The 20365-nt window shown below is 29.3% G+C and overlaps 3 protein-coding genes across 5 annotated transcripts in view; 2 read left to right on the top strand and 1 right to left on the bottom strand.

Annotated features, from left to right (window-relative positions):
- Positions 1–207: 207 nt before the first annotated feature.
- LOC100867521 (uncharacterized) lies at positions 208–2882 on the bottom strand. The gene is made up of 7 exons (XM_003692891.4): positions 2678–2882; positions 2467–2592; positions 2261–2358; positions 1967–2138; positions 1642–1895; positions 1005–1545; positions 208–759 (listed from the first exon to the last, which is right to left on the bottom strand). Exons 1-7 carry the CDS (start codon positions 2739–2741, stop codon positions 317–319), a joined length of 1698 nt encoding a protein of 565 aa, XP_003692939.1. The 5' UTR covers positions 2742–2882; the 3' UTR covers positions 208–316.
- Positions 2849–8037, top strand: LOC100870064 (uncharacterized). The gene is made up of 7 exons (XM_003693057.4): positions 2849–3093; positions 3533–3734; positions 3828–4001; positions 4095–4296; positions 4368–4563; positions 4796–4881; positions 4976–8037. Exons 2-7 carry the CDS (start codon positions 3548–3550, stop codon positions 7860–7862), a joined length of 3732 nt encoding a protein of 1243 aa, XP_003693105.3. The 5' UTR covers positions 2849–3093; positions 3533–3547; the 3' UTR covers positions 7863–8037.
- Positions 8038–8784: 747 nt separating this feature from the next.
- Positions 8785–20365, top strand: part of LOC147657374 (UPF0489 protein C5orf22 homolog) — a 134708-nt gene continuing 123127 nt past the window's right edge. Inside the window, exons 1-3 of one of the 3 annotated variants that reach the window (XM_086910192.1) lie at positions 8785–8974; positions 9198–9343; positions 9972–10121. In XM_086910192.1, the coding sequence (XP_086766318.1) occupies positions 8912–8974; positions 9198–9343; positions 9972–10121 (359 nt within the window). In that variant the 5' untranslated portion in view covers positions 8785–8911. Of the gene's footprint in view, positions 8975–9048; positions 9344–9971; positions 10126–20365 lie in introns of those variants that run through there. The other 2 variants (XM_086910193.1, XM_086910194.1) reach the window with 2 other exon arrangements.

Here is a 20365-nt window from a genome sequence, read left to right as displayed (position 1 = left end):
AGTAAAAGTAAAATAATTTAGAGAAATTCTTTTATTTACTAATTGTTAAAATTATTAATATTAATTAATTATTACAAAATACTATAGAATTTTTCAATAAAAATTTTTTAATTAGTTTTACAAACAATAGTTTATGTAAATTTATATTATGTAATAAAGAAACATAAAATTTATAAATTTAGAGGATTTAAAATTAAAAAAAAAATATATATATACATCATTAGTTATTTAATTATACCAATAATATATTGTAACATATTTTACAAGATTTAACTTTTTACTATTCAGAAAAATTATGTTATAAAATATTATAAATTTAAAGTAATCCTTCCATTTCTTGCATAAATTGCATATATGCATCATCTTTTGTTTTAGGTTGAGTAGTTCGTATTGGTTGTGTTTCTGGTATCCTTTCTGAAAGTCTTGACAGAGTGCTTGGTTTTTTCTTATCATCTCTTTTTACACGAAGAGAGGTAGGTAAAAATCTTGTAACATCAGCTGCTAAATTTCTAATTTGTGGTTTTGCTTCAATAGTTGTAGTACATTTACCATCTTTATCTTTTCTATTAATTAATTGTGGTGCAGCAGAAAGTACATTAGGTGTTTTAGGTTGTGATCCTGTTCCAGATTGTGTCTGCAATTGAGGATTTCCTATGTTTGTCATATTTGATAAATTTGGCATTTGCATTTGTGGAGGAGGCATTCTAGGCATACTTGGTGGACCAGGTCTTAACATTCTTGGCATTCCTGGTGGTGGACCTATAAATAATTAAATTTTAATTAATATTTTAATATTTTGTATTATACTGTGTCAGTTTTCTTTTTTTTTTGTAACACAATTTTTATTTTTAATAATAATAATATTTAAAGAAAAGATTTTTAATTAAAATATTTATATTATTTTAATGATTTTCATATAATATGTATTGTATATTATATTACATAAAACTGATAATGATCACAAATATTTTGATAAATTATTAAATAATATAATTCATTCTTACCAGGAGGTAAACGAAGTCCAATACGAGGAGGAGGTGGTGGAGGCATTCTTAAATGTAATGGTGGTGGTGGAGGTCTATACATTAAAGGAGGAGGTGGTAATCCCATAGGGGGCATTGTATGTGGTTGTGTATGCTGAGAATGAGAATGTGACGTATGTTGATTATGGTTTGATGAATGATCTGATGCTCCTGGTGGTTCTAGATCTTCTTCTTCTGTTTTATTATTAACAGATTTGTTATTAGATTTTGAATTAGATTCATTTTCTGCTTCAAGTAACGATAATCGAGCATTTAAATCTTGAGCTCGTTCGGTTTCTCGTTTTTTATGGACAACTTCCATTTCACGCATAAATTGGTCAATATCTTGTCCTGCCATGGCTAACATTTTCTGTTGTAAAGTAGTTGGTTTTACTTTAGATATGTCTCTTTCTTTTTCTTTTTCTTTATCAGTATCTTTATCTTTATTTTCTGATTCTTGTTTGTTATCTTCTTTGTCATCCGCAAATCGAATTGTTCTCGATTTTGGTGCTGATTCTTTAGACTATATATAATTATATGATTACATTATTAATAATGTATATATATATAATATATACTATAATAAATATATTAATTGATTTTGAATAAATTTAAATACCTTTTCAGATGTGTCTTCATCATCACTTGATAAATCAGGGGGAGGAAAAGGTGGAACACCAGGTGGTTCTTTATTAGGTGCTAATGTTGGTATAGAAGATGATGTTGCATATGCACTTGTTTTTTTTAAAATGCTTGGTGGAATTGGTATATTCATAAGAGGATGATGTTGTGGTATGTAATGTGGATGAGGAGGATACATATGTGCTGGTGGTTGTGGCATATCTGGTAAAGGTATCTGAGAAGTTAAGGAACCTAAAAACATACTTTATATAAAGTATTCAAAATTTTAAATTGTAAATAATATCATAAATATTGTTAAATACCTGAATACATTCGAGATATATCATTACCAGCTGATGGTAATGGAATTTCATCAACTTGTACTTGTTGTGCATGTCTTACAGCTTCAAAATAAGAAACTAAATCTATTCTTCTACGTTCATATTGGATTAATTGTTCTTTTAATTCAGCCCATTTTTCTTGATCATCTTTTGCCTACAAAGAAACAAAAGTAAAAATGATATATATATTTTAAAATATGTAAATTATCAACATTGATTTCATCTTACCAATAATTTTTGTAGCAAATATATAGTTATTACATAGGAAGTACTTACATACATTTTTAAGACACGGTCTAAAGTCTCCTTTAATTTCTTCCGTTTATCTTTCAATACTTTTTCATTAAGAGGTGGTGGCTGCATAACATTATATTCTAAAAATTATTTAAAATTTTAATTTTTTTTATATACATGTGTATATATTATACAATTAATAATAATTAATATTTTTAGATTTATAGGATATTAAATATTTTACTAACCCATTTGATCTATTTTTTCCATTTCTTCAATAATTTGAGCAGGATCTTTGCCTTTTAAAACAGCAGCACGTACTAACTGTCTCTGTTTTTTGTTTTTCTTTAATTCCTTTTTACGTGCTTCTTTACCTATAATAAATTGGTAAATAATAAATTATAACTTAATAATTTATAATTTTAAAGAATAAATTTTTAGGTTATGTTAATTACTAACGTGCTTGATCAGTGGGATTCATGTATTTCCCACTTTTTGTGGTATTTATTGAACGACGACCCATATTTTATTATTTAATAAAATTACTTAAAACGTAAATTTATGTTGTGTTTTCACAATTTTTATATTAAATAAATTATTATTTACATTCATCATAACTATAGATTCACCATTAATACTGAGAATATACTATAGAGTGTACACTAAAAAAGTTTACTATAGTTTGAATTTATTTGTCCAGTATACATAAATTGATTGGAGAATAGAATAAATTGAGAACACAAATAGAAAAATAAAATTCTAATACTTAAATTCAATTTTCATAAAATATAGTATATACATAATGATTCAAAAAAATTCATAACCTGTTTCTGTTATAAACAGAAGCCGGTTCAATAATAGCTTTACATAGTTAAGTAAGTATGCATTTTTTATTAATTGTGTAAATAATATTTTTTGCTTTACTAATATATAAATAAAAATTATAATTTTAATTATTATTAAATATTAGTCATTACATTAATATATTATAATATTATAATGGTATTAATGAAGATTATAATAAAATATTATATTTATTAGTTTTATTATGAGTGATATATAAAGTTCTTTATATATTGATTGATTTAATACATGATTTTTTAACAAATAATATTAAAAAATATAAATTAATATAAATTAATATAAAATTAAAAATAATTTATAATTGTATAATTATAAATGACAATATATTATAAACAATATATTTAATATTATATTATTAAATTTATGTGATATTACAATATATAACTATGTAATATTACAATATATAACAAAATTTAATTTTAAAAACTATTTTCATAATTAAATTACAAGAAAGAACAGAAAAGAATGTCTCACATTATTGCACATGATATAAATAAAAAACCACGAACAAAGGATATTAAAATACAAGATGATGTTACATTTTTTCAAATGGGATTTTCTCAAAAAATTTTGGATGGATTATCTGTTTGTGGTTTTCAAAGACCTTCACCTATTCAATTAAAAGCAATTCCATTAGGAAGATGTGGTTTTGGTATATATAATTTTTGTTTATTTTATATATAATATAATCTATATTTTAATATTTTTATAAGATTTATGTTATAAATTTAAATTTTAATTGTAGACTTAATAATGCGTGCTAAATCAGGCACTGGAAAAACTTTAGTATTTTGTATAATATCACTTGAAATGATTGATATAGATATATCATCTGTACAAGTATTAATATTAGCACCTACTAGAGAAATTGCTGTTCAAATTGCACAAGTTTTTTCATCTGTTGGTTGTGAAATAAAAGGTTAAAAAAAATTTTAATCAAACTTGTTTTTTAATAAATAATAAATAATAAATAATAGATGAAAATTATAATATGAAAATTTTTTTATTTCAGATTTAAAAGTTGAAGTATTTATAGGTGGACTAGCTATAGAGAATGATAAGAAAAAAGTAAACAACTGTCAGATAGCTGTTGGTGCCCCAGGGAGGATTAGACATTTAATTGATAAAGGATTTTTAAAAGTTGAAAATGTTAGATTATTTGTTCTTGATGAAGCAGATAAATTGATGGAAACAAGTTTTCAAAAAGATATTAAGTTTGTATAATAATATTTATATTGAAGTAAATCAAAAATATCAAAATATTTAAAATATAAATGATTTTCAGCTATATCTTTTCAAAATTGCCATTGAGTAAACAAGTTATAGCATCAAGTGCTACTTATCCAGGAGATTTAGAAATATTTTTACAGACATACATGTGTTCTCCTGTTTTAGTATCTCCAAATAATAATGAACCAATCCTTATTGGACTTAGACAATTTGTAACAATTGTTCCTTCTCATCCAAATGCTATGAAACAGGTGAAATCTTTATATTTTATATAATTATATAATATCAGATTTTATAAATTCATACGTATTTTTGTATTAAACTTTATTAAACTTTATTTTTTTTTAAAGATATTAATTAAATAAATAATTAAAAAATTATTATTAAAGTAGCAAGAAATAATATAAAATAAGTGATAAATATACAATTAATTTATAGATTAATTTGATGTATTAAAATAATTATATGGATATTAAATTTTAGGTTCAAATAAAAGTAGATGAATTAATAAAAATATTTAACAAAGTTCCATTTAAACAAAGTTTAGTCTTTTCAAATTACCAATCAAGGTAAATATTTTTATTTTTCTTATTTTTTTTTTATTTATAATCTTTTATATAATAATATATCACGTTTACATTAAAAATATATAATTATTTACAGAGCTCAATCTGTATGTAACAAGATTAATTCTATAGGTTTTACAGCAACTTTTATTGCTGGAAATCAAAATATGAGTAAAAGACTTGAAGCAATTAATAAATTAAAGACTTTTAAATGCAAAATAATGTTAACAACTGATTTAACTGCAAGAGGTATAGATGCAGATAATGTAAATTTAGTTGTAAATCTTGATTTACCTATAGATGCGCCAACATATTTGCATAGAATAGGAAGAGCTGGCCGTTATGGATCTTATGGTATCTCTATAACAATAATTGCAGAAAATGAAATAGAAACATTAAAACAATTACTAACTTCTGTTGGTGGTCCAAATTTTTATCTATTGAAACTTCCATTAAATTATCCAAATAATATTTGGGCTACTTCCATTACAGAATTTGAAAAACTTTATGCAAAATCTAACATTAATGATGAAAATCATTTTGACATTAAACCTGTCATTAAAGCTATAAATGATTTATCTATAACTAGTATTAATTCATTAAATAATGTAAAATCAGAAGATAATAAGACAACTGATGATGTAAATAAAGAAGTTGTAAAAAAGATGCAATTTTCTAATGTAGAAGAAATGGAGAATAATATAATTAAAAATGTTAATAATTTATATAATCTTTCCTATTTAAAAAATATGCCTAATGTACAAAATAAAATAAAAATTAGTTCTCTATTTGTGCCAAGTACTAATTTAATAGATGAATTTCAATATATTAAAGAAGATGAAAAAGAGAATAGAACTACTGTATCATATAATTTATCTAAACCTAAGGTTATACATATTTTTACATTAAATTTTCCGATAAATAATTCCTCTAACTGGCAAAAACATAATGAAAATGTAATATTTGAAGTTGATTTATCAAATGTACAAGATGATATATCAGAATCTAATATTGATATGATTATTGAGCGTGTAAAATATAATTTTCACAACAAAAATACAGAAGAAACTTCTTTATGTTTTAATTATGTAAGTACTGATGTGTATTCAGAAAATATAATTTCTAATATTATTTATGATAAGATACATCAATTAGATTCAATACAAGAAATTCATCACATTGAAAATACTAATATAACTGAATCAAATAATGTTCAAGATAGAACAAATGCTTTTATTTTAGAAGAATTAAATCTTCGTCTTTCAAACATAAAAAGTTTTAATACATTTTATAATGAAGTAAATTTAAATGATGAAGAAATATTATTGAAACAAGCACTTAATTGGAAACAAAAGCTTGATTTTGAAATTAAATTATTAAATAATACAATGAAATTTATAAAAGAATCTATTCAAAAATTTATATATCAAAAACATATTGAAATGATTACAATATTTTACAAAATACAAAAACAAGCTCTTTTATGTATTTATCCAGAAATACGTAACGATAATGAAATTAATGATACTTATTTATATTTTACAAATTCTTTAGATGAAAATATAATAGAAATGTACAAAGAAATAGAAAATTTCAAAAGTTATAATCGAAAATCTGGAGAAAAGTTTAATGCATATTTTCCATTTCCTCTTAAATTAGATTCATATATGCCAAATCTTATGATTTCTAAAACAGATATGGAATATTATCATAATGCATTACAATATTTATATTCAAATCCTCGTGTTAGAGAAAATTTATTGCAAATATCAAGTTTAGTAGCATTCATTGATGAAACTAAAAAATTTAATTTGATACAAAAATTAGAAACTTTGAAAAACTCTTCATTTGATGAATTATTGATGGTAATACAAAATGAATTACAGGATAAAGAATCAAATAGAAATAAATGTATAGAAGAGAATGTCCAGTTATTAAGACATTACAATGACAAAACTCAAGATGAAAATATTATCAATGCACAGGATATCTTAGATAATTCATTATTTGATATTCAAAATATAAGTAATTCTACAGAAAAAGAAAACGTAATTGAATGTGATGATAAGTGGGATAAAATAAGTACTAATTATAATTCTGACAATTCTAATAATTCTAATAATTCAATATCAGTTGAATTAGCTTTGAATGATTTATTCAAAGTACAAAAATTTAAAAGTTCTGAAAGTTATAATTCTCATAGCAGTGTTTCAAGTACATTTTCTAGTGAAAATGATATTGTTAAGCAACATAGATCCAATAAAAAAATCCATGCAAAAAATAAATTTTATAAGCGAAAGAAGATTCAGAAACAAGAAAATAGTACTAAAGACAAAGAAAAATCTTTACATAAAATAACACTTTATTCAAATAATATGCAATGTAATGAAGGTAATAGATTACTTGATAATAATAACATATATGAAAAACAATTTAAACCACAGATGCAATTAGATTTATCATCCAGTTCAATGACAGATTATTTAAATTTATCTTTAATAAAAACAAATTTATGTACAAAAAATATTAAAAATACAGAATGTATATCATCTAATTGTCAAGAATTGTATGTAGATACATTACAAAGCTCTAGTTCTGTTCCTAAATTTTATGAATATCCAAACAGTTTACATAATTCTATATCTACATCTTTGATAAAAAATGTATCTCAAAGACATTCAGACAATGAAATTCCAACAATTAATATTTGTAAGATTAATCACTTAAAACAAGAAAAATTAGAAAAACCGGTAAATATACAATGTCATACTCCTTTATATAATTATATGTCTAATGTTTCCAGACATTCGTCAAATTGTATTTTTTCAGAGAATGCACTTAATTCTTGTCATTTTTTAAGTAAAAATATTAATGAAATGGAAATTGATCAATTTTTATTTTCACTAAGAACTGAAACAAATCGATTGCATTTAGAACTTTATAATTCTGAAATGCTTTGTAATTCAATGCAAAAGCATAATTGAAGATAGTAAAATAAAATAAATAAATAATATCTTTTGGTGCTTTTTGATTTTTAAAATTATATTGTATAAAAAAAAAGATTAAGAACATTATATCTTAATGTAAATATATATATATATATATATAATAATAATAATATTATCATAATAATCTAAATAAATATTATTATACAATTTATTCAGTATTTATGTTATATTATTAATTTAAAATAGAAACAATAAGAATGTGATAACTCTTATATAAAAATAATATATTTAAAATTTTTTCATTTTTGAAGAACATAATTTTTATATATATGTATTAACATATATATTTGTATATAGTTATTATATTATTTTATAATAAAATTTGTAAAATATATATTATTTGAATATTTTATTTATATATTAATTTATGCTATATTAATTTAATGTACTTTTTTATTTTGTGCAAACTTATATAATAATCTAATATTTTTAAAATATGTAATATGAGCAAAACAAATTTTATTATTCTTTATATTGAATTAAATTTAAATAAAATTTATAATTATTAATAATTATATAATTTAATATATAAAATTTATATAATTTAAATTGAAATTATACTTTTTTTTAAAAACATCAAGTATAATTATTTATCTATCATTGATTTTGATTATAGAAAAAAGTATTAATATAATGAATATATATGTCAATTAAATAAAAATTAACTAAAATTCATAAAAAATATTTAAGAATTTTATTTATTCGAGTGTCATGTACTGATTGTGAGTTAAAGGGATCAGGTTTCTAAGGCGTTTCTTTAAGGGGAATGAGAAGAAAAAAACACCTTACGAAACTCGTCTCGTGAGAATTTGGGGTACGCGCTTGTTATGTCCGTCCTTTATTCGCAAAATAATCGTTTGAGCAGCCCGCCTAGTATACTTCAGTCGGTTACCACGTGCTTTCGCGTGAAGGAGTCTTTTAATCGCGTTCGCGGATGTCGTATGGTATTAATTATTAAACCTATTATAATTGTGTTTTGTAGATTAAATTCGTCTTTTGGATAACTTTAGTTTTCGGAAAGAAACATGTCATTCTCTAGAAAATATTTCAAAAGAATCCCAATTCATATAGTAGAGGACCATGACGAGGTGAGAAACAAATGACCAACGTCTTTCTAGTTTGTTTACATCGCAACTTGTTCTGTCTAAATTTCCTTGTTAGTACACTAGAGGCGCTACCAGCGCTTCAACTACCAATGACGAATTGATCACGTGATCAAAAAGCGTTGAAAATTAAAATCGGATTGTATTAAATTCAAGTGATAATATATTAAGTGATTTTTTAAATAAAATTGTACGCTGTTTTTGTTAGGTTCTACCATTCATTTATCGATGTTTGGGATCGAAACATCTTCCGTTTGAAGGAAATGTATTCGTGCATTTAGATTCACATCCTGATATGCTTATACCGAAAACAATGTTGGCGAACACCGTATGGGATAAAAATCAATTATTTAGGTATTTAAAATTTTTTATTATTCAAATAATAATTCAAATTATTGATTAATTGAAGATTAAAAACATTATTAAGAATAATCTATTTTATTCTTAAATATTAATTACGAATTGAATTAAATATAAAATTAATTTAAATAAATATAAATTACTTGCTGAATATATTTTATTTATATATTCTCTACAATTTTGTTTGTTCCATATTTTTGCGTATTTTTTTCATACATTTAAAATATTATTTATTATAAATTACATATTAATACACAAAAAGAATATATTTTTCAGGATAATAATTTAAATATAAAGAAAAAATTAAATAAAATATTAGATCTCTATTAAGAAAAATCTGTAAGTAATGAAGATGAAAATATTTCAAAGTTAGTTATATTTAAAAAAAATGCTTTAATTTAATTTAATTATTTTTCGTTATATATAATACTATTTTGTAGAAATAGATTTGTCTAATTATTCATTTATTAATTATTCATTATTAAATTAATTAAATTATTAATTATTAATTATTATTAATTAATTAAATTCATTTATTAAATTAATTTGCATTCTAAATTATTTTTTTATATTTAAATTTCAATTATTTTTGAAATATTAAATTATATGTTTCTTTTAACAGTGAAATTAGCATCGAAAACTGGATATTACCCGCTGCGTATGCTGGTCATTTTAAACATTTGATCTGGGTCAAACCACCGTGGGCAAATCAGATAGCTGATGGCGTGACAACCTTTTTCATCGGCAAACATAAGGACAATGGATCAATAAGGTAAGTTCAGATTTTACTAATTATTTTTTTTTCATTGCATGTTAAATGGAATCATATTTATAAATGTATCAAAACTTAAGATCGTTATTACTTGTATTTATTACTCGTATTTACATTTCTTATTATATCGTGCAAACATATAAGCATAATATGCGTATAATAATTATTTATTATTAATTTTATTTTATGATTAGATTCATATAGATCAATATATATTTTTATATTATTAATCATAAATTATAATATTTATATTATTTATATAATAATCATATCTTATGATGATTATTAAATATTATAAATATTATTTTATCATACAATTATAATTAACTCACTTTTTCGTAAACTCTTAATTGTAATTGTATAGAATTAAAAGTAAAAATTTATAGAAATTTCTAAAAATAATCAAATAACAAAGCGCGATGAAAATTTCTAAAAAAAATATGAACAAAAAAAGAAAGAAATTTAAAAAAAGAAAAACGAAATCTTTAAATAATTTAACATGATATTTTCATTTTATAAAATAAGAATAATAAATAAATAAGATAGATTTGAACCATTATGCTTTTATAGTGCCAAGTTTAATACTTTTTTTATTATGATATATCACGCGAGATGTTTATAGAATACATGGAACATAATTCGTTAAGTATTAGATTAAATTTCAGATAAAATATAGTTTGCCATCGAGAATTATTTTTCACAAGATTGTGCTAGGATTGTGTCCGTTCTTGAACCGATTAGCATATATGAACACGCTATTTCGTATATATTTAGAATAGTATAATATTACATGTGTTCTTTTCTGTATTGAGACAAGCATCAGAAAATTGTCGACAGATGGTACTAGTTTTGGTAACAAAGTATTACATTTTACCATCGCCGTTAATCTTCACTTACATGATAACTCGTATTTTTTTTTAATAATAAATTATGATTAATTAATATATTACCATAAATATTGCATGTTTAAACTAAAGTATTATTGCACATTTTAAATTAAATCTTTCGATATTAAAAAATAATATTCGAAAGTTAAAAATGAGTTATTTTTCTAACATCATGTCGCAGAAAGATTATATATATAAAGTACTATAAGATTTGATTATGAAATACATATATCTAAATCAATAATTGTCAACTTCTACAAAATCTAATGAATTTTGATTTAAATTTTAATCATTGATCTTTTACGAATATTAACTTAGGAGAAAGAGATTGTGTTTAAAGTATGATTCATGAACTTAAATGATTATTCAATAAAATTATCTCATATCATTTATTTACAGTATATTTATATTTATTCACGTTTTTTGTTTAATTTTTCATTTAAATGGCTGAATATAATATATATGTATTTTTATCAATCTAGTTTTCATAATCCAATTACAGACAAATTAAATTAAAATCACTTTTAACAATCCATTATTTACGAATAAAAATATTTTTGATTATTTTTCAAATGATTAAAGTTGTGATAAAAGTATGATAAAAAATAAAGTATGATTAAAGTTAATTGATAATACTCTGTAAAGAACTAATTATGAGTATCATTATGATGACAAACGTTACATTAATAATAACTAAACTATAGAAATTCATGCAAATATGAAAAATTTAAATTTAAAACACAAATTTTTGAAATGCACAAATCTTGTACAGAGCTCGAACACTTCAAAACACAACTTTAAAAATTGAATTTTAAAATTAACATTTCATAAGCCATAGTGAATTTATTTATTTCTCAATCTCAAGAGTTTAAAAGACTTGAATTTTTCAAATCTTAAATCGCAAGATTATCTCTTACGCTTAAGCTTTGTAAGTTGTTAATCTTCGAGATTTATATTAACTCACACGATTATCGATAAAAAATTTGTTGATAAACATCAATGGATATTTTATACACATAAGAATGCTTAATTTACTTTTCAATTTCTAAATGATTAACTGTAATTTGTTAATACAAAATATTATAATACGACTCGAAGTTTGTACAATAGTTCGGAATGGTTCAGTTCTGGTGAATACCGCGAACGTCTTTGATATCGGTTTACGGGGATCAGAGGAAGGTGGGGAACATACATCGCGATGAAAAGTCATCACAGTCGGTTAATCTACCACAGAAGGGGTAGAAGTTGGTTGACAAGGCGGGTGGGAAGGGATAAAAGGAAAAAGACAGGTAAAGTAGCAAAGGGAAGCCGACACGGTGCACCGCGGCGATATCTGCCAAGAAACTGGTGGCCGTGATGTAGCGTTCCACCGGGACTTGAGTTATGTTTCTCGAATTACTGTGGATATATGTCCGTGTACCATGAGTGAAGCATGCGAATTATGCCGTTGTCGAGACCTCTCCATGCGCTCCATGTACACTTTCGTTGATTCCTTATCCGATGGATACTTTGATTACATCGATTTCCGCGATTGTTTGGAATCTTAGCTATTCTTAGCTAGATTGGAAAAGACATTCACGAACGAATTCGATAATTTCAAATATTCGTTAGAATATTCTTGGCTATTCGGAGAATTAGATATATAATTAAACTGACCATAGAAATTGGAGTGAATTTACTCCGAATGATCAACACGTACATATCCGATTAAATTTTTATTTGTATATCGAAGGAATTTTCGTTATTTTTTTATTTTTTTTATTTTTTTAACGAAATACCAAGTATTATATCTATATAACCCTTCTCTATATAAAAATTTGGATTATTTTATATAGAGTTGTTATTATTTTTTGGATTATATAATTTATTTAATAAAAATGAAATAAAATTTGTTGCAATAAAAATAACTAAAATTTCGTCGTTGATTACCTTAAACGCGTAAAAGCTTTTGATAGCATCTTGGATCATTAACTATACGTGTAGCCATTAAAGTGAATTACGACAACAATTTGCTCAAGTTACTAATAATTGCCCCTCTTCGTATGATCGGGATATCGTGGGTAGAATATTCTCTCGATAAAATCTAAAATACGATGCCAATGATTGCTTTTCGTCGAAGTTATACATATGTAATCACGTGTACCCACGCGCAGGTGCTGATCGAGAGTGGATCGATTTGCATCGTTGATCCACAGTATTCGTTACTCCTAGCTTTTTGTATATTTTGTATGAATTAACACGATTGAAATTATGCACGACGATTCTCCTTTTGCCGAGGTTACGTGATTAAACGAACATTTTTTTTTAATCTTCGACCACTTTGAGGAATTATCGTTCGTATCATTTCCATTTCAGAGTTTTTCAATGAATTCCAACGAAAACGCTCGAGCTCGGATTTGGAATCGAATATTTTTTGCGCCCGATTAATTAGTGGAATTACTGGAATTTACAATTTAATGAATTTGAGATCGTAGATTTCTAGGTAAACGCTTCCTTTCGCGTCTTTTGGTCGAGGTGTTTATCTCATTGGTGGTTACGTAATTCTCACGCATCGTTGCAAATAAAATTGTTAAAAAAAACTAAAAACACATAATATGAAAAATATATAAAGATTCTGATATATAGTGTAATAACATACGATCCGAGCAAAAATACCCATAATAATTGAATTACAATTACAATTTACCATTAAATTCTTTCATTTTCATGGCGGAAAGTTCGTTCTTTCCACGTGCTTTCCCTTCGCCTTGATTCGCCGTTGACTCTCTCTCCCTTTTTTTCCTTTTTTCTTTTCTTTTTTTCTCTTCGTCGTCAAGAAAAGAGCTCAAGAAGCTCGTGGTCGTGGGGAGGCCGCGACAATGGACAATGGCGCAATAATCTACAATAGAGATCCGCTTGGAGATTCCGTGTCGAATGAATAGGGCCCCTAGGACAATCATCTCGTAAACTCGGTCTCTTTGCACGCCCCTCCCCTATCGCCCCGCGTTCGTGTGTTCCGTATTTCACCGTTTCGTGGTTCTACGCACGCAGAAGAATCCGAATCACCTACTTATGCGGCAACCTAACGTTCTAACTAAACAAGTATCGTGCATTCGATGGCGGAGCGCAACGTGACCTAGGCTACTTTGTAACTGGCCACGGACATTTCCCGAATCGTATTCACAACCGAGTTCCTCCTCGGTCTTGTTCACCGAGATGCTGGTAAAAAGTGTTCACCGTCCAGTCGACAAATTATTTGCGAAACATTCGTAAAGAGGAAGAGGAACGTTTCTCGCTCTTTCGAAAAATTTCAATAGCTGAGCAGGCTATTACGCGTAATCCTTTTTCCTCGCGCGCAACACTTGAGATTTTTTCAGATCCATCAGAAAGAGAGAGAGAGAGAGAGAGAGAGAGAATTGTTGGCTATCTTAAACGAACGATAACGATAACTCTCGGACCTTCTCGGAGGAATGTGATTCGCACTTACGTAATTAGGACCTCTCCGCTCCTTCGGGGATCTCGAGCATTCCTCGAATTTCTAGAAAAACGACCTCGGTGTCACGGAATACGCGATCGATGTAACGCGTAGCAGTCCCCATACTAACTATACCTAAGGAGTAAATACCTTCAGCGGCTCGAGAGAGACTCGACTTCGCGTCCCGGTTCTTTGAATACCGGTATGGTAGAAGCACGTCGAGATTTTCACTCGGTGTCTTAATCGCATAACTTGTTCCCGGTAATGCAAGCGTGGCTTATATTTCCTCCTTTTTTTCCTCTCCCTCCTTCTCCAGGAACGTTTATCCCCGCTTAAGGAACGCGGCTAAGGAGAAAAGTTCACGGATTGTAGAGCACAAATTGTTCTTTTGCGCGTAAAAGTCTTTGTTTGCCGCCACCCCGGCTGACCAAGTTTATTCGCTGTTTATCCCTGTTGCGCGAATAATTGTTTGCGGAAATGTTCACATTCACCCGTGAAATTAGACGTTAATTAAATATCCATGAGATAGTTGGAATTTTTATTCCTTCGTTTCTTAAATTATTCATCGCGCGGATGTGTGTTTTTACCATTACACGTTTAAGAATATTCGCGTGGAATTTCAATTTTTTTCTTTTTCTCTCTCTATCTCTCTCTCTCTCTCTCTCTCCTTGAAACCGTTCTCATCGAAGATTTTTTTCGTATTAAACTTCGTTGCGCTTGTTCGGTACGATAGACATTCGCGTGGATTGAAAATTTTTTTACAAATTTCCAACTTTACGTTCGGGGATCGAAAAGAAGAATGAAATGGAAAATAGCATTTATTTTCATGACGTTATCCATTGATCTCGCTTAAAAAAAAAAAAAAAAGGAAATTATATTATATCACCTTTTGCAACAACGCCATTTTGCAACAACAATAATCGCAGCCGCTAATTGAAATCCCTTTCGATTCTCCTTTGTGCGCGTTCTTTGCGTCGATCTTATCAACTTTTCCCATCCGTGATCCGTTGCGAAAGCGAATGTCAAACACATTTTTACAAGCGAAACGAAGAAAGCTATCGGTTCGAAGCGAAGGTCGCGTGCAATTAACATAAACGCTTCGTGCAACTTGAAGGCGTGACGTCGCAGATTCGAATCGATAACGCATCGTGACTGCATCAGGTTGCATCTGCACGTGCATCGCGTGTGCCGCGCCGTGAATTCGTTCCGTGAGATTCCTAGGTGAACGTTAGAGAGATCTGGTATCGTCCAATTGGTAGCCTTGATTTCCATGGCATCCAATCGTTGATGATGGTACACTTTCCTCGGGAAGAGGTGGCTCAACTGCCGCCACCAGAGTAGGAGGACAGAACGCTCGCACGAGGTGGGAGAAATTCGCACAGTGGATGGTGAATGCAATCGTCAGACATCGTCTTTCCTCATTGACTACTGCAGAAACGACGAATGATTGTTTGTTTTTTCTAATTGCACGTTTATTTAAGAAAAGTGTTAATTCGTTGGACGATCAATTCGAGATTTCGCAATGATTGGAATTTTTTTTCAAATATGAATAATATTTATCTTTTCTCTATTTTTCTATGGAAGATATTGAAGATACGTAGATTTTTCACGTATATCAATTATAAGTCATACATAAGTTGTGAATGAATTATTAGTAAGTTATTATATACGGGAATTATATACAGTTTAAAAGATGATAACAAACTCCTTTTTTATATCTATTTCAAATTCTCGATCTACGAATTTTTTTAGAACAATTTTCTTTCCCAATCTTCCGAACGTACAGTTACCTTGGTCTAAAAATAAATTCCATACCAATTTTCTTCTATCATACGAAGCTATTAATCTTATCGTCATTAGGAATCCTGTTCATCCATAATATATCTTCCATAACGCATTGCTACACGTCATCGAGTTTAGAGAAAATTATCGCTCGTTTACGGATAGGAATGAATTCAATCAGTGGGCGATCGTTATATCCTATCCAGCTCGAGATCCGATCATTTCTCGTAGCGGTTACGATCCGATCTCATCTTACCGTCGATCCATCATAATTAATCCAGTTGAATGAAAACGTACGTGTATATATTCGAACGGAGCAAGCAAGAGCGATATGTCTGGGGCAATAGTAAACACCCCAGGTGCACCAGGAACCTGCGGATGTATAATCACCGTTAACGTATAAAAGGGTGTTGGTTTTAAAGAGTGTGCTCGAGGTGATGGCAGGTCATGGCCGGGAAGGTAGCACACGTCTCAAGTCGCAGGAGCGTGGGCGCCAGTTGGCATATCACGATGCCGTCGTCAGGTTGCTCTACACATATCGCCGGCTCTTGATGAAAAAGAACAAAAGGGGCCGCCACCAACGTGGACCGAAATCGCTCTCGCCACGATTCGATCTTTCTATCGATTTTTCCCCTCCTTTTCGGCCAGTTCTTCTTTACCGATTGATTCGTCATAGGTTGGTTCCATTAGTTGATTAACATCGAGAAGGGTACATAAGTATTTGAATTGTCTCGAAACCGGATCTTTTATTGGATAATTTTTGACACATTTTTTTTTTATAAAAATTATATCGAAACTTCCTCGATCGATTCGCGTATTCGAACGAGATCTTGTTATATGGATTGAGAGGAAGAGGATCATACTCTGGAATTCCAACTTCGAAACAACGCGTATGTTTTCTAGCTTGAAAATTCTAAATGCTATTTTTAAAGACCTGTCTCGAGACCGTTTCAAGTTTCAAACTGAGTTTTTTTTCCTCACCGCGTAAATAAATTCGAAGCGATTCGAAGTGTTTCAAATCCCATTGTTGCGTCGAATCTCATCGGAAGTCGACACGTTCAAGCGTTTGTAATTGATTTTACGAATCGCATACGAATGAATCGATGTCTATCGTGGTAATCCTTGTCCGGAATGGTAAAGCTTCTGACCGAGAGATCGTCCAGCACTTCTTGGAATTTAGCGGGTAGTCTTGTTGCGAGATCGCGGTTGAAAAGAAAGAAAAGAAAAAAACGTTCGCGGTAACTCGAATGATAATTAGAGCAGGATCGGATGGAATTTAGGCCGCTGGGTCCGATCAGGCACGCACGCTTAGCCGGAAGCCTATTAAGCTGGAATTTCATAATGGGGGAGTGCCTGTTGACTATAGTTTCGATGGGTTATGCAACTTTTCCTCGTTACGGCGAACAATCGAGTCCGCTTCGAACGTAGGAATTAATTATTCGTTTTTTGCGGCGATTAAAATATGTTTATTATTATTATTTTTTTTTTACAACTCAGTGTAGTAAACAATGGATAAGAAAATATAAAAATTGGATCGAAAGTTTTAGATTGGCGCGAGAAGAATTTTCAAGAAGCGTTTTATTTAGCTTTTTATTTAGTATGTGTAAGTGAAAGTAAATTTTATAGATAGAACTGATTAATTTTGTTATTTTATATTTTATAAAGTATTGATTTTTACGAATATCCATAATAATATAATCGTTTTAAAATAACTTATTGAGTAAAAATTATAAGAAATAGGGGATATCTCTAATCAAATGTTTTTGCTTCGAATTCTTTTAATAATCTTTTGTGGTTTATATAAAAGTTACATCGAATATCGAATTACATTCATAAAGATTTACACTTACAAGATTCTAATATTTTACCACCGATCTAAAAAAATAAATTTTTTCATCGACTCGAACAAGGAAATGTTCCCCTCAAGGGATTTCCTTGTACGAAAATGGACAGGAAGTTTTACGTCCGCGTTCCAAAAGTGGAGCAAATAACTATGTATGTAATTAATATTGATGGATATAGAAGGTTAAAGAAGAAAAAGGGAAACCGATTTCTTCGAGAGCAGATGTCTGTTGTAAATAAGATGGTGTACGCGATAATTTTGGTAAATGTAATTCCGAGAAATTACGGATACGTTTAATGCGAACAATAACGGATAAGGCCCTCGTTGCCATGAGCATTGCGGCCTCCCCCAATTACATTCGATTCTTGGTATTGCATACGTTCGCATGACTCGTTTCTTAGATTCTTGAACAGAGATACGCGTATTTGCCGGGAGGTCCGATCTGGATGATGATGATTATGATGATGATGAAGATGATGATGATGATGATGGAGAGATGGTGATGGAAATTGCGATCGTGTCAGTCGGACATACATCTGTCCCTTGAATCTTGAACTGTACTGCGCAGAATTAAGTTGTGTTCACGGTGTGAACGATATCTTGGGTAAGCTGGATACTTTGTACCCACGAAAAAAAAAAAGAAAAGAGAAAAATATAAGCGAAATAAGCAGCTGTTGTAACTGTAACTACAAAGGAAAGGATATATAATTGCGATGAAAAATATACCGTGCAACGCGTTACGTTATAGGCAATCTATGTACTCGAGCAATTTCTCATCTTTCTCCTCCCCAATTTCTCTCCATTTGAAGTAAGTAAATTTGAAAAAGAAATGGTAATAACCTAGAGATAGGTGATTTCGTTATTTGTCACAATCTGGCAATCTTTGCACGTAACGCGTGAAACTTATGAAATTCATAAATAAGACGCACGAGTCTACTATCGCGTTATTATTACGTCACACGAGGCAAGCGGAAATTAATTCTATTCTTTATTTTTCCATTCGAGACAATTCGAGAAACAAATACTCGTTCCAACCACGTAATAAGATCGAGTATTTTTAACACGCCGATAAAAAAATATATATATGTGATATCGTTTCTATCATTTAATTCTCTTTATTATATCCTAGAAAATCAACGGGATCTAAAAGAACGAAATTCCATCGTTTATCAATATACGTGCTCTCTCGATTATCCGGTATCGAGCCGGGCTCATTGAAAGCCGAGCTACACGCAATTGAAATATGAAGACAGCTCAATGAACTCTTTCATTTTTCTACCGCGTTTACTGTCAATAGAACCTAGCTCTGGTATTATAGCGGATCGAGATCATAGAGAGAGAGAAAGAGAGAGCGGTATTCATGTATATTCGTTCGAGCTTGCCGCGTGTTTCAAATCTCTGAATGATTGGCCGGCAATGGCCGCCCGATTAAAAATCGGAGCAAAATAACCCACGTGGCTCGCGCGGCTCTGGACACTGACTCGTTCAATGCACGAATGCCCGAGAATGTCACGTTACAGCGAGTTTTACTTATCTATCTGACTGCGAGCGAGGTCGCCCTGTCAGAAGCAGCCTTGCAAGGCTGATACCACCTCGTCAACCTCGTACCCACGGAGAGAGAACGGTTATTTCAGTTGCCCCCTGGAAAAATTGCTTCCCACTGGAGCAACATGGGGGATTCGAGAATAGAGGGAGGAGGAGGGAGGAGGGAATGCGTGGTATTCGAATTGCGGCTGCGCGCAATTGGTTCGAAAGAGGGCCGGGCAACCCCGCGTTTTCTTCTTTTTTTTTTTTTTTACGTTTTTCTTCTTTCTTTAGCGCGCATAACGTATCGACGTCGGTTCTCGCTTCACGCTCACGCGGTTTCCAATAGTCACGATCCATATTTAAATACCGGACGCCAGTATTAGGCCCTCGACTCTATTATTTCATCAACCAGATGCGTAATAAAACTCGGTGCAACAGCTCGCTGGAACTGGAATGCTGCATGTTGCGCAATGTCGCGCTGTTTCCTTTCGGTGCATCGTAAATCTATAAACCCAGCAGCTGTTCAGCCAGCCGATCGTTCGAATTTTCTAACCGTTCTTTGTTGTTAAATCGCACCGTTATTACGCACTTGTCGAACGGGTACGTACGTTTACCAGAAATCTTTATTATCTATCCATCGGGCAAGCGGGAAAAACAATCTGCCCGGATCTTGAGAATTTTTCCACAACTTTGCAAGACTTTTTTAAAAATCCCTTCTTAATTTTAACCGAGCAGATACACCGAGCATAAC

Source organism: Apis florea, unplaced genomic scaffold, assembly GCF_048593485.1.
Source record: "Apis florea isolate Af1SG1 unplaced genomic scaffold, ASM4859348v1 contig_3170_pilon, whole genome shotgun sequence".
In the NCBI taxonomy this organism is placed as follows: Eukaryota; Metazoa; Arthropoda; class Insecta; order Hymenoptera; family Apidae; genus Apis; species Apis florea.
Note: the sequence above shows the minus strand (reverse complement) of the source record. Positions and strands in the feature narration are given on the sequence as shown.

Bases quoted from the DNA above. Each gene is read 5' to 3' on its own strand.
- LOC100870064 (XM_003693057.4), top strand. From the start codon at position 3,548: ATGTCTCACATTATTGCACATGATATAAATAAAAAACCACGAACAAAG. The intron at 3,735-3,827 runs GTATATATAATT...TTTTAATTGTAG, and splicing joins ATTAGGAAGATGTGGTTTTG to ACTTAATAATGCGTGCTAAA. The intron at 4,002-4,094 runs GTTAAAAAAAAT...TTTTTATTTCAG, and splicing joins TGTTGGTTGTGAAATAAAAG to ATTTAAAAGTTGAAGTATTT.
- LOC100867521 (XM_003692891.4), bottom strand. From the start codon at position 2,741: ATGGGTCGTCGTTCAATAAATACCACAAAAAGTGGGAAATACATGAAT. The intron at 2,359-2,466 runs GTTAGTAAAATA...AATAATTTTTAG, and splicing joins GGAAAAAATAGATCAAATGG to AATATAATGTTATGCAGCCA. The intron at 2,139-2,260 runs GTAAGTACTTCC...GTTTCTTTGTAG, and splicing joins ACCGTGTCTTAAAAATGTAT to GCAAAAGATGATCAAGAAAA.